We start from the raw sequence: 14,681 nt of genomic DNA on the forward strand, positions 1-14,681 counted from the left end.
TGCCAGTCTCTAACAGCTTCTGAAAAAATTCTGATGGAAAAAAGTCCTTTTCATTCCGCCATTTCCAGACAATGAAAATCCGACGAGGGGGCGGGACCACTCCTTCCACAAGGCGTGCTCACAGGCGAATGACGTCACCGACAGGCGTGGAAAAACTCACGCATGCGCACGAGGGTTCAAGCATGTCTGACGTAAAAACATATGAATGAAATCCATATAGTTTTTAAAAAAAATAAAAAGGACCGTTACTTTATGGACACACCACGTATTATTCTGAACACTACTGTACATATAGCAATACATGATGATACTGACAATACGATGCGATACGATTCACCCGTTTTCTGTTCGATGTGATTTGATATGTATTTGATGGTGATTCAATTCCTCACAATGCGATATGATGCAATTTGGTGCAATGCAATTAATGATGGGTATTGATAAGATTTTATTTATATCAATGCCGTTATCAATTCTGCTTATTGATCCGATTCATCGATTCCCTTATCAATACCTCTTTTGAATTTTCTGTGTACTAAAAGTAGGCTTTATAGGTTTTCTGTGTCAGCAACTTTTTATTGAGTCTTAAAGTAAACAAATATGAAATTGGACACTGGATCCTTCATGATGGATCCTTGATCTCTGGGCAGAAATGGAAATAAGCAAAATCTGTAGTTTTTGAAGCATTAATGCGCTTGGTTTCAGTTCAGAAGGCTGCGGGTTCAAATCCCACCCCTACCACATTTCTCCATGTAATGTAGAGTTGCGTCAGGAAGGGCATCCGGCGTAAAACCTGTGCCAATTCAACATGCAGATCCACCTTGGATTTGCTGTGGCGACCCCGAGTGCAAACAAGGGAGCAGCCGAAGGGACTTACTTTTCCTTCAGATATTAATGACACAAATGTAACTCCATAGCCTTTGAGCTCAGCTCTTCAGCCAGCTGCGCTGCAAATCAGGATGTAATTCATAAGAAATGGAGGACATCTCATTTGGTTGGTTGTAGTTTATTGTTTGTATTATAACGTTTGGAAACAGGTGTCATTTGATTTATAACGGTGATTCACTTTGAAGTTATTAATTCAGACCGAAATCTGCACAGCTCTTTGGGGCTGTGCACTTGGTAACACAAAACAGAGATTATTATTATTCATTCATTCATTCATCTTCTACTGCTTAGTCCAATTAAGGGTCGCGGGGGGCTGGAGCCTGTCCCAGCAGTCTTACAGCGTGAGGCGGGGTACACCCAGGACAGGATGCTAGTCTGTCACAGGGCCACAAACAGACAAACAAGCACAGACACACCCACACACACACCTACGGACAATTTAAAGACTCCAATCAATCTAACCCGCATGTCTTTGGATGTGGGAGGAAACTGGAGCACCCGGAGGAAACCCACGCACACACAGGGAGAACATGCAAACTCCACAAAGAAAGGCCACGGGAATTGAACCCACGACCTTCTTGCTGTGAGGCAACAGTGCTAACCACTAATCCACTGTGCTGCCCATTATTATTATTATTATTATTTCCATAATTTCTCTTCAGAGAACCATCGCGTAAAACTCTGGTGTGGAACTGAGGACAATTCTCATTTCTTGCCCGCAACAAGACAACAGTCCCAGTTCATGACTTTAATCTACACAAAGTGACTCATGACTGACATCTTTAAATGGCTTTGAGAGGGGTTAATGAAGAAATTGCAGACCTGCCGCTGTAAGCGAAGCAGTGGGCCAGTGAACGCTTCGTTGCTTCAAGCTGCAAGGAGCCCCACTGCATCCTGCAAGGAACATAGAGAAATGATCATTTCCCAATAAAAACCCTCAAAAACAATGGCCACTCCGGTGTAGGCTATTGATGTCATCATTTTTGTTGTGATAGAAATGTGCTTTCTGGCTTCCATCCATGCTGCATTCAATGTGCATCGGGGGAAAAAAAAAAATCGGCGCAAGCAGGCAGCGACCAGTCCATTGCAATTTTCACCCGTCAAATGAATCGATGCACACTGAATGATTCGATGCACTTACATGCACACGTTTGTATCTCGATACCAATTTGTATTGATTAATCTCCAAATGCCACCATACGAACAGCTGGCGGACCTCCTCCCAGTATGCAGTCTCCACGCCTCCTGAGATGAGCCCCACCATGGTTGTGTCATCAAAACGTATTGAAGACATTACTCTGGTAGGTGGGAGTGCAGTCATAGTCAGGGCCTGTACCGATACTGGCCATGGAACGGTTAGGACTGCATCCATCTTAGACAGGAATGGCACAGCCTCGTCTTTTGTGACTCTGTGTCCCAGGAAGTCAGTGGTGGCCAAACTGGCACTCAGCTGGGTTGATGATCAGGCCATCAGGCTGAGATGTTCAGACAGTATCCGCAGGTGGGACAAGTGCTCCGTTTGGGAGGAACTGGCCATAAGGATGTCATCCAGGTATAAAAACAGGAAGGGCAGGTCAGGTAGCACAGAATCCATGAGGCGCTGGGAGGCATTCTTGAGGCCAAAAGGCATCCTCAGAAACTCAAACCATCCAAAAGGGGTGATCAGGACTGTTTTGTGGCCATCTAGCGGGTGGATCAGCACTTGGTGGTATCCACAGACAAGACCCACCTTTGAGAAGATGACCGTACCCGCCAGATGCGCTGAAAAATCCTGGATGTGGGGTACAGGGTAGTGGACTAGTGTCGTGGCATCGTTAAGTTGGCGCTAATCACCACAAAGGCGCCACCAAGCTTGGGAACCATGTGAAGGGGCGACACCCATGGGCTGTTGGCACAGTGGATAATGCCACAGCATTCCATGTTGTCTAACTCAGCTTTGGCAATGCAGAGCTTGGCCAGATTAAGATGGCTCACCCAGGAGTACACAGGTAGGCCTGTGATGGCAATACGGTGCTCTACTCCGTGCTTGGTGGCGGAGGATGCAAAGGTCGGCTACGTGAGTTCAGGGAATTCCCCGAGCAGGTGGTGAAACATGTCAGCCTGCAACAACATGCTGGATAGCCTGATGGAGTCTGCAGCACTGAGGATGCACCTGTATGAACAAAAGGTGGTGGCATCAATCAAGCACCGGTTTTTGACATCCTCCAGTAATCCATAAGCGAAAAGAAAATCTGCGCCCAGGAGAGGGACAGTGACTTTCGCCGTGATGAAGTTCCAGCTAAATGTCTGGCCCCCAAAACACAAGTCCACATGTGAGTGCCATAAGTGCATATGGGGCTGCCCTTGGCAGCAACAAGGGGGGGAGGGGTTAAACCCATCTGCCAGGATATCCAGTCTGGAAGCAGGCAGAATGCTCTTCTGTGCACCAGTGTCACACAGGAAATGGTGGCTGGAAACAGTATCTTGGATAAACAGTAGCCTGTCGGTATGGCTGACACTCATGGCCACTACTGAGCGCCGGTTCTGATGTTTCCCTTTCCGTTGAAAGCACAGGGTGGGTGGCAATGCTTGGCGCTGGATCCAGATTTAGCGTGGTACAAACACAAGCCAGGTTTAGGAGGTTTAGGATGCTGCCAAGGCAAAACTGGTGCCATTGCCATGAATGGTGTATCAGCTGTGAGTGGCAAAGGCATGTGAAAGGTGTGGGCTTAAGCAGTCGTGGCAGTGTAGGCAGGGATGAGTGCCACAGCAGCCATGCCATGGTGTTGACCAGCTAGAAAGAAACTTGTCTGCTTTGTTTGCCAGCGCACGGCAGTTCGTGATGGTGGTGTTGGCCAAAGCTGCGTGCACCTGAGGGAGGAGTTGCCACAAGAAGAGGTGGACAAAGAGGAAATCAGGATTGTATTCCCCCAGGAGCTGTAACATTCTGTTTATCCTTACAAGCACCTTCCCCAGCACAGAGAGCATTGTAATACCACTATCATTTTTGCAGTCCATACAGTTACTCTTTCCTTGTCAGAATGACACAACAAGATGTTTTGCCCTGTCCGTCCTTCTCCAAGACTGAAACAAAGATAGTTTGCAATTCATGGAGAACAGCATATCCACTTACCTGGAATAGCTCACCGCAGATGCTGCAGATCCCTGGAGCTTTCCCTGCCCTCAGGTGTTTCATGGCTGTTTTAAATCCGGTATATAGTTAAAATTATGTTTATGAAGATTATAATCTTCAACTCCCCTCATCAACCCTATAAATACTCTAAAATCAGATTTTTAAATTGAACATAGATTTGTGCAAATGTCTATAAATTGTGACATTTATGAATCAAGCATCCCAAAATAGAATTGTGAATAAAAGACCTGAAGTTATTTTTCTTGCCATCTTTATGTCTGTCAGATGATAAAAACATACTGTTTTATTTAAGACAAGGTGATCTCTGTGTTTCAGGCAAGGATTCTGGTGGACCTCCTGGGATCGATAATAAAGCTGAGGAGAGCTCAGACATCCCTATCCTAGAGGACACCTCTTCTTCCCCTACTGAATGCCCTCAGCTCTGCTGGCTGGTGGCCACTGACATAGAAAACATAGAAAAGTGGGTAAACAGAGAATTTATTTGTATTCAAAAAGTTATGTGGGTGGGTGGGGGGGGGGTGCATGTCGTGAGTGGCTTTGCATTTTTGTATAATATATTCTACATGCACATCTTTGTGGCTGAAAAAAAATGAATGTGAGGGATCGGAGTGAGTACACTTTTACTAATGAGATCAGGCAGGAGTGCTCTAGTAGCCGACCCAGCAGTCCAACAACCTGGTTTTGACCTGCCCCGATGCCTGTGGTCCCTTTTGAACAGTTTTTGGACAGGGCAAGGCCACTATGGTGTACAACGAAAACAGCTGTCCCATTACAGAATATGATTGTGGACTGCATGGATTGCATCAAGCTGATGAAGGTGTCATCAACTGGCTGTTGACTTACAAAGGAGTGTAAATTGCACACACTAAATAAAAAAAATACTGAGCTTTGAAGCTGATCAGTTGTTTTTGATACTGTTCAGTTTTCTGAACTTTGATCCTGATCGTTCAGCTTTGAGCCTGGTCTTTGATACTGAGCTTTGAAACTGATTAGTTGCTTTTGATACTATTCAGTTTCCTGAACTTTGATCCTGATCATTCAGCTTTGAGCCTGGTCTTTGATACTGAGCTTTGAAGCTGATTAGTTGCTTTTGATACTGTTCAGTTTCCTGAACTTTGATCCTAATCTTTAATCCGGATCACCTGTATTTGAGCCTGGTCTTTGATACTGAACTTTGAAGCTGATTAGTTGTTTTTGATACTGTTCAGTTTTCTGAACTTTGATCCTAATTTTTTATCCAGATGACTTTTGTTTGATGTTTGAGCCTTGCGATCAAATTTATGTTTTTATTTCCATCCATTTATCTATTAAATAGTTCATTTTTGTAAAATATCAAAGACAAGATACACCTCCTTGAATCTGGATGTTGCTGTTAATTGATGCTCTCTGATTTTTTTTTAAATACTTGGTAACACTTTATATTAACTGCACACTATAAAGCATTAGTAAAGCATTTATAAAGTGTAAGTAAATGCTTAAATAACTACTTGTAAAACATTTACAAAGCATTATTTTTTACTTGTAAAACATTTAAAAAGCATTCTTTTTTATTAGCTACTCATTGGTAAGAGCATAAATAGACAGCTTAATAATTATTAATAACAAAATATGTAATGTCTTTATAAAACATTTGTTAATGATTTTTTAATTCTCTATAAGCCATTTAAGAATCCCACAGTAACTTCTCTCTGCACCTATTAGTTGTTCATCACATTCCTCCTCTGTTCTTTTAGCTGCTACCTACTCTCTGCTCTCTAATTCTTTCCTCTTTTCCTTTTTAGCTCTCTCAAATACTGTACATCCGCTTAGAGGAGGTCCTCATATTGAGCTTTTTCCCAGTGCTTTTTTATTTTTATTATTAATATTATTATTTTATTTATTTATTTATTTATTATTAGTCTTTATTTTAATTAAATCTAATTCAATTTCTTAATTTAATTTTTTAGCAATAAGAGCAAAACAATAAAAATATGATTTGTAAAGTATTTTTATCACTAATGAATAGTGTCTGATTTTACGTTTGTAAATTATGAACTATTAATGATCAGCTTTTCTTAAATGGTTTATAGAGAATTAAAAAATAATTTAGAAATGTTTTATAACTTTGTTTTATTACATAATGATTTATTACATATTTTGTTATTAATAATTATTAAGCCATCTATTTATGTTCTTACCAATGAGTAGCTAATAAAATAGAATGCCTTGTAAATGTTTTACAAGTACTTATTTAAGCATTTACTTACACTTTATAAATGCTTTACTAATACTTTATAGTGTGCAGTTAATATAAAGTGTTACTCAATACGGTTTTCGAAATTGTTGATTAGTTCAGCAAAGGTCAGCCTTTATCCTGTTACCTGATCGACTCAGATGTCCTAATCAGATGAAAGCTCAAACAATAAAGATTAAAGCAATGACCCTCCCTTTGATACAAATCTACAAACAAATGTAATCAATTCTTTCTTTAACAAAGACCTACATCTTCATCAAATTTCATAATTATCTATTTTGGCAGAGGTAAAACAATCAAACAAACAAACAAACAGAAAAAGCTATTTAGACTAAAAATTGTTATTGTTCATATACCATACAGTGAGCAACTTGTGATCTGAGTTATTTTGTATGTTGTTGGTTTTTTTAATCACCTACATAAAATCTCTAAATTTTAATATCCCTAACTGATTTTGAGAAACCTGTCAACCCATGGCTTTTCAGCAAGTTACAATAATGCTCTGGTGGAAGTTGGATTACAAGGTGGAGGTGGGATTACACCAAGGATCAGCTCTGAGTCCTTTCTTGTTTGCAATGTGATGAACAGGTTGACTGATGAGATCAGATAGGAGTCTCCATGGACTATGATGTTTACAGATTGTATTGTGATTTATAGTGAGAGTAGAGAGCAGGTTGAGTCTTGCCTGGAGAGGTGGCGATATACTCTGGAGAGAAGGGGAATGAAAGTCAGTAAGAGCAAGATTGAGTTCATCTGTGTGAATGAGAGGGAGCCTGGTCAAATAGTGTGGTTACAAGGAGTAAAAGTGGTGAACGTAGATCAGTTTATATACTTGGGGTCAACCATCCAAAGTAATGGAGAGTGTGGTAGAGAGGTGAAGATGTGAGTGCAGACAGGGTGGAGTGGGTGGAGAAAGTTGTCAGGTGTGATTTGTGACCAACGAACATCAGCAAGAGTGAAGCAAAAAGTTCATAAGACAGTGGTGAGTCCAGCTATGCTGTACGATTTAGAGACAGCAGCACTAACAGAAAGATGGGAGACAAAGCTGGAGGTGGCAGAGCTGAAGATGTTTTGATTTTCTTTGGGAGTAATGAGCATGGACAGGATTAGGAATGAACATATCAGAGGGACAGTTTAGGTGGGATGGTTTGGAGATGAAGTCAGATCCGGGAGATTGAGATGGTTTGGACATGTCCAGAGGGACCTAGGATATATAGGGAGAAGGATTCTGAAGATGGAGCCACCAGGGAGGAAGAGAAGATGGAGGCCAAAGAAGAGGTTTATGGATGTGTTGAGGGAGGACATGCAGGTGGCTGGTGTGACAGAGGAAGATACAGAAGACAGGGTGAGATGGAAACGACTGATCTGATGTGGCGACCCCTAACGGGGGCAGCCGAAAGATGAAGAAGAAGAAGGTGCAATAATGCTCTGATTTCTAATTCAAAATACAATAACAGCTGCAGGTCACTAGAATGCAGCAGCCAGAGTACTTGCATGTACACAGAACAAAAATACGCCAGATTAATAGAAATAAGTAATATCAGATGGCGCACAGTACAGCAAAGACTACGTTTAAAAATTCTACTGTCTGTATATATCAACCTGGTAAGGTTTCTGCAGCCATAATTATCTAAGCTGTTACACACTCCAGGTAGCTCAAAATTTGCATGCGGGCTGCTTATTTGCTGTCATTGACAGGCCACATACTTAGATTTTCACTATTGTTGACCCATTCTGAGTGACAAACCCCTCAAATCTGTTGACAATGAACAAATGATACTTACAGAATCATTCACCAAAGTTATTGCAAATAATTCCAGAATTAGCCTTTTAGCAGAATTAGCCTTTTTTTTCTAGCAGATGTAAACCCAAAGCAGTCAGAATGTTGATATCCATTTCATATCCAAATGATATCCCATTTTTATGGGAAAACCCTTCACTGTTATGAAGTGAAAGGGAAGCTGGGGTCACATGCTTTTGTTTACATTCTGTTGTCAAAGGGAATTCCAGAATCTACATGGATCTGATAGACAACAACAATAAAGCAGATACCATTTTCACTTTTGGGCTTCAAAGGAAGAAAAGAAAACTGAAACAACACAGGAAATTGACTATAAGGAAGGAAGGGGGAGGGAAAGTCAATGATCACTATGTCTGCTAGATTATACTGAGGTAACTTCTTTGGTTCTATATCCTTAATAGAAGTGTTTCATGCCAATGACTTGACTTCAGTTCAGCACTTCAGCCATGAACAACCAAAAATACAGGTTACTGAAAACATAGACCAATGGCATAATATATTCATTACAAATAATCCAGTCACTCACCATTTTCAAATTATGTATCTCCCCAATTTATACACTATAAGTCAACTATGGTCAACTGTTGGTGACTCTGCATAACACATATACAAGGTTTGTTAGAAAAGTATTGGACCTTTTTATTTTTTTTCAAAAACCATATGGATTTGAATCACGTGTGATTGCATCAGCCAAGCTTGAACCTTCGTGTGCATGCGTGAGTTTTTTCACACCTGTCGGTTGTGTCATTCGCCTGTGAGCAGGCTTTGAGTGAGGACTGGTCCACCCCTCTCGTCGTTAAGGAAATGGCGGAATGATTTGGAGCTTTGTTGCATCAATTTTTTCCAGAAACTGTGAGAGACCTCCAGGTGGACACCATTCGGAAAATTAATATGGGTTTCAGGGATGATTTTATGGGGATTACACAGACTAAGGAGTGCTCCAGCCGGTTTAAAGACTGGCCACAGCATCTGAGAGCGCGGCGCGCTCCGAGCGCCGATCGACAGGCTGACACCCCGCTGAAACAACCAGATCATTTCCAACGTGAAGGCTTTGTTGATCCGGGACATCGTCTGACTTTCACAAAAAGGCAGAAGGCGTGGACATCAGCACTTTTTCAGCACATTCCACTGTTACAGGAGTTTTTTCATGGAAAAAGAAGCGGATGAATGCGCCACCGTGCCGCTCATGGCGCGGGACAAAACCACCTCCGTGTTGGTCTCTCAGGACGGGTTTCATGTGGCTTTCAGATGGCTTCCTGTTGCTTTTCAGTCGTGTGAATATCCGAGAAATTGAGCATGAGCTGGACATGCCACAACATGTCCTGTGAGGCTTCATCACGGCGTTGCTTTGCGCCATGCGGCTCCACCGCGATGCGCGGGATTCCTCCGCTCCTCTTTCCATGGCAAAAACTCCTGTCACAGTGGAATGTGCCGTTCATTTCTAAACTGGACGCTGTCTTGATCCGGTATGTCGTCTGACTAGCACAGGAATTGCGGAAGACGTGGACATCAGCACTTTTTCAGCACATTGAGACAGACGTGCGGAGGAATCCATTTGGTTTTTGAAAAAAATAAAAAGGTCCAATACTTTTCTAACAGACCTCGTAAATAGCATCTACAAATGAGTTCTTACATAACCACACTACACTCTTCTTATCAAGTTTTTTATTGATTCCATTCAATTTTAATTTTATAGGCTGTTTGTTGATGCAGACAAAAGACATATGATCAGTGACTGAGTGGTTGTGACTTTGATGCAGTGAGCGATGCAGTCCTGTTATTAGGTAAGGATTATGATTTCCTTTAAAGAGTGTTCAGTATAAAAGTGTCCAATTTTTACATATTTTATCCCAAAATAATCAGAATTTTTTTTTTACCAATTCTAAAAGTACCCTCCATTTTTTATGCATTTTGTAACCAATGCATTACATGTTCCATCTACTTTGAAATAAAAAAAGTTACCTTCAAAATGACAAGGAAATGCACATCAACAAGAAAATCAAAAGGAAAGTTTGTGGAGCGCTAAAAGGAGGAAAATGTTATCAGCTGAAGAAAGGAAGAACAACTGGCAAAGCAAAGGGAAAAATGAAAAAGTGAAATATTCAAAAAGAGTTGAAGAAAAAGAAGAGCTCCAGCAGGATAAAAGAGAAATGGCATCCAAGTTGAGGTTAATCCAAGAAGAGCCAGAGCTCCTGACATCCTTTATATGTAAGACCAGTATTGATCATATTAGTATATCTAGTATTGAGCATTTACCGTCATGTAATGACAAGTAGTTAACATGCTAATAACAACTGTGTTTACTCTTTTTAAATCATTCAAAAGGAGTAAACACAGTTGTTTGACAGTAAGTGGCTTCACACAACCACTAACCATGACTGAAAAATAGTTTTTGTGTTATCATTCATATTCTTGAAAAATTGCCACAAAATAATGAAAGAAATTTGCCAGGGTATGTAAACTTTTGAGCACAACTGTATATTTGTAAAATGCCAGTGCCTTGCTACCATTTTCATCTATATTTCCTTTCTCACAGGAAGTTATGAGTCAGATTTCGTTCAGGTTTGGTGGAAATGGACCTGTGAGGAATATGGGACAAACAGACAGATAAACAAATGTTTTTCAAATTATAATGAAACAGGAAGTTAAAACATATTCTAATCCAATTACATTTTTTTTCCACAAATCTGATTGGTTAATCGTGTGAGATTTCAGACCATAAAATATTGCATGCACGGTGGCAAAATATTAAAACCGTTTCAAATTTGATGTGTTACTCCGCCCCCTGACCGTGTTGCTGCGCAGGTGTCACTAATGGCGCTATCAGCTGAGAGCGACAGAAACCAGTGCAGGGACGGTGATGCCGAAATGTGTGGATTTAACTGGATTGATTGATGGAATTACAGTGGATTTAACTCAATGCAGCTGACTCTGTGAGTCTGCTCCCAGAATTTCCAGTTTGGCATCAACACACTGTTGATACGGTAAGCTTTGACAAGCCGTCCACACCCAATCACAACAATTCGACGACCAAATTACTTACAGAAAAATAAACCGGGCAAATGATGGAATTGAAACGTGTCGTCAGCAAAACTCAATTTACGACCGTAAAATCCAGCATGAACGTATGCAATTCATCAGACACAGCAGGGTTATTCCCTAATTCTTTGAGGTTTGTTACACCTGTCTGTGTTTTGTGTCACGTTAGGGATATGAAGGAGATGAAGAACCTTCTCAGTAAACTCAGGGAGACAATGCCTTTACCATTGAAGAACCAAGGTAATATTCCCATTCCCTAACATGCACAATAACTTTGATCCATGCTATGTCACTCCATCAAAAGCAAAGACATTCCAAATGATGTCCCTCAGCAGTTCACAGTTATCTCCGTGCGTTCTTGTGCACAGATGACAGCAGTTTGCTGAACCTAACTCCCTACCCACTGGTCCAACAGAGGAAGAGGAGGTTCTTTGGGCTCTGTTGCCTGGTTACCAGCTAAGGGTCCCGCCTTCATGGGTAGGAGGCGGCAACAAAGACACCATTACCCACCGTCCTTCACCACTTGTGTCTCCCACTAATCGATTACTGCCATTTTCAAATGAATTGTCTTTCTCTTTTTTTAAAGGCTGCCCATTTTCTAATTTTATTTTGTAATAAAAAAAAAAACTGTAATTGCATTATAATGAAAACAAAAGTCATGAACGTATATTTTAAAATATTTTGCACCAGATTTTCCCTTATTTGGTAAATGAGGTCTGATACCTGCTTGTCCACTGTCGAAAAGAATGAGAGGTTATTTGGAAATAAATGTTAACGTTGTGTTATTTCCGCAAACTTGAGGGATAAATGAAAGAAATTAATATTCATGTTTTTAAAAAAGGGAATATAAATGTATGTTTGTGTCATAAATAATGTAATAACTTATTAATATACTCCATCCGAGTACTTGAGGATGGTATTTGCAGGGACAAAACTGTATTTGTTTCTGTCCAAATTGAAATGAGAGGTTTGTGCAGAGCAAGATCGTTGTGTAGTAGTCTCTGTTTTCCGTTTCTTGTTGTTTTTCTTCTAATGTACTTAATTTAGTCTTCCATAAACCAAGAACCTGTACATGACTAACTTTCCAGCTTCAATATAGAATATATGATACAAAACTCAAAAGAAAACCTATTTGCACACAGTATCTATCTATGAATTGAGACATTGTGCCTGTATATACACAATCTTTTCACAATTCTCTATGAATTCTTCTCAAAAGTGGATTTTCAAAGAATGTGTTGTTGGCTTAAGAACTGAGTGTCCTTCTGTGTTAGAGCACATCGGGTAGCATGGGTCATCAGCATTTAGGGCAGTACTGAAAAGAGATATAGGTCATTTTGCATTGTTAATAAAACTTTTGTTATGGAAATCTATCAGTGATATTTCTGTATGTAATTCCTGGAAATGTCCACTGGGTGGCCACAATGTTTTAACAAGACTGTTAACTTCTATTTCCTACATACTAACATTGCTGTCCTGACTATGCTCCTCATCATCGTCATCGCCATGGGAAGCCCTTGGTGGCCAGGAAGATGGTCTCTTGGTCGATTCCCAGTATAACGGTATACCCCCCCAGGGTGGGGGATAAGGTGTGACAGTATATTTCCTGTATGACAGAACATTTGTCCATGATGGGATGGGGGGGGTAAGATATCGTGTCTTGGATACCCCCACCACGATATCAAGAATTCTGTACTATATACAGTGGTGGGCACAGTTCCACTAATCCACTAACTGCTAATTATCAAAGCTAACGTTTTCATTAGTGGATTAGCTTTCCAGATAACTTTGAAAACCATCAGCGGACCAATTAGCTTCCAATAAATTTAGTTTCAATAACTTTTAGACAGAGCATATTTTCACAGGCATAGTGAATAAAGCTTAACAGTTAAAGACATTTGTAAAGTCTGAAAGCAAAGATTTTAGTGCCTGTCTGTTACACTTAGACGCACATGCCGCATTGCATTATGGGTACATTGGTTTCCTGACGTCCGTGGTTGGCTTGTTGGTATAACACACAGTTACTGAAATGTGTGGTGGGTTTAACAAATAAATCTATTTGTAAATATGTAATTTTTTTTCATTTGGCAATAGGTGCCAGTAGATGGCAGTGTGAGCAACCACACATTTCCTTAAAGTGATGAAGAACAGAATTTTCAGTTTTCAAATTTTTATTTTTATTTTTTTACAAATCAGTTTGTTCCTCTCCTTCACTGACAACACACCATACCATGGCACTAATGAATAAGACAAAACAGATTCAATAAAAGATTGATAAAACAGTGTCATGATGGTTTTGTCAATGTTAAAAGATTCCTTTCTTAAACAAAACAGATGCTGATGCCCTTTTTTGCATACCAGCTTAATAGTTGGTTTCAGAGTTCAGTTTACAGTCTATCGTTGTCCCAAGGTACTTATACAACCGCACAAGTTCCACCTTCTGACCCTTACTGACCGCGGCCTCAGGTGTACAGGGGTTCTATCTGAAATCCACAATCATATCTTTAGTCTTTAAAATATTCAGCTGAAGGTGGGACTCTTCACACCACCTGACAAAGTGGTCAACAACAGGTCAGTGACTGGTTTCATTCTCCTGCAATAAACTAACAATTACAGAGTCATCTGCATATTTTAAAATTGTCCTCTGCTTGTCCTGGCAGTATTAAACAATGATGGAGCAACCTTCCAATCAGGATAGAGCAACCTTTAAACTCTATATTTCATGGATCTTACCTGGGGGGAGATATCCAGGGGGAAGATATACTGTTACACCAGACAGGATGCTGGACCCAGAGATGTCTAAACAAGCCCAATCTTGGATTTGAAGTAAGAATATATAAGCCACAAGGCCAACTGACACTGGTGGATATGCTTGGATTTTTGTGTTGTGGAACAGATGAGATTCAACAACTCACCTTGGACAGGGTACCAGTCTGATGCAGATTAGCCAGTCAATGTGTACCCAGCCAAAGCCGTTACCTATTTGCAGGTGGGTGGATTGATGAATTTCACCACAGGCCTCCATCATCTGTAAACGGAAGAAGTTCGGATCTACCAGGACTCTTCCTAGAGCTGGCAGCCCGTCTAAACTGAGCGTTTGGAGGAGAAGAGCCTGAGTCAGGGAGGTGACCAAGAACCAGATGGTCACTCTGTCAGAGCTGCAGCATTCGTCTGTGGAGAGAGTAGAACCTTCCAGATGGACCTCCATCTCTGCAGCAATCCACCAGTCGGGCCTGTGTGGTAGAGTTGCCAGATGGAAGTCTCTTCTTAGTAAAAGGCATGTGGTAGCCTGCCTGGAGTTTGCCTAAATTCACCTCAAGGGCTCTCAGACCATGAGAAATAAAAATTCTCTGGTCCGATGAGACAAAGATCGAATTCTTTGGCGCGAAAGTCATTTGGAGGAAACAGGCACCATCCCTACAGTGAAGCATGGTGGTGGCAGCATCACGCTGTGAGGATGATTTTAGCGACAGAAACTGGGAGACGAGTCAGGATTGAGGAAAAGATGAATGCAGCAATGTACAGAGACATCCTGGATGAAAACCTACTCCAGAGTGCTCTTGAAATCAAACTGGGGTGACAGTTCA

The 14,681-nt window shown here is 40.9% G+C and overlaps 1 protein-coding gene across 1 annotated transcript in view; it reads left to right on the forward strand.

The window, feature by feature from the left end:
- rgs7bpa (regulator of G protein signaling 7 binding protein a) overlaps positions 1 to 12,467 on the forward strand; it is a 28,551-nt gene extending 16,084 nt beyond the window's left edge. Inside the window, exons 4-6 of the mRNA XM_034170538.1 lie at positions 4,337 to 4,481; positions 11,264 to 11,334; positions 11,463 to 12,467. Of these exons, the coding sequence (XP_034026429.1) occupies positions 4,337 to 4,481; positions 11,264 to 11,334; positions 11,463 to 11,554 (308 nt within the window). The 3' untranslated portion in view covers positions 11,555 to 12,467. The remainder of the gene's footprint in view (positions 1 to 4,336; positions 4,482 to 11,263; positions 11,335 to 11,462) is intronic.
- The last annotated feature ends 2,214 nt before the right edge of the window (positions 12,468 to 14,681 follow it).

Source organism: Thalassophryne amazonica, chromosome 5 (assembly GCF_902500255.1).
Source record: "Thalassophryne amazonica chromosome 5, fThaAma1.1, whole genome shotgun sequence".
NCBI lineage: Eukaryota > Metazoa > Chordata > Actinopteri > Batrachoidiformes > Batrachoididae > Thalassophryne > Thalassophryne amazonica.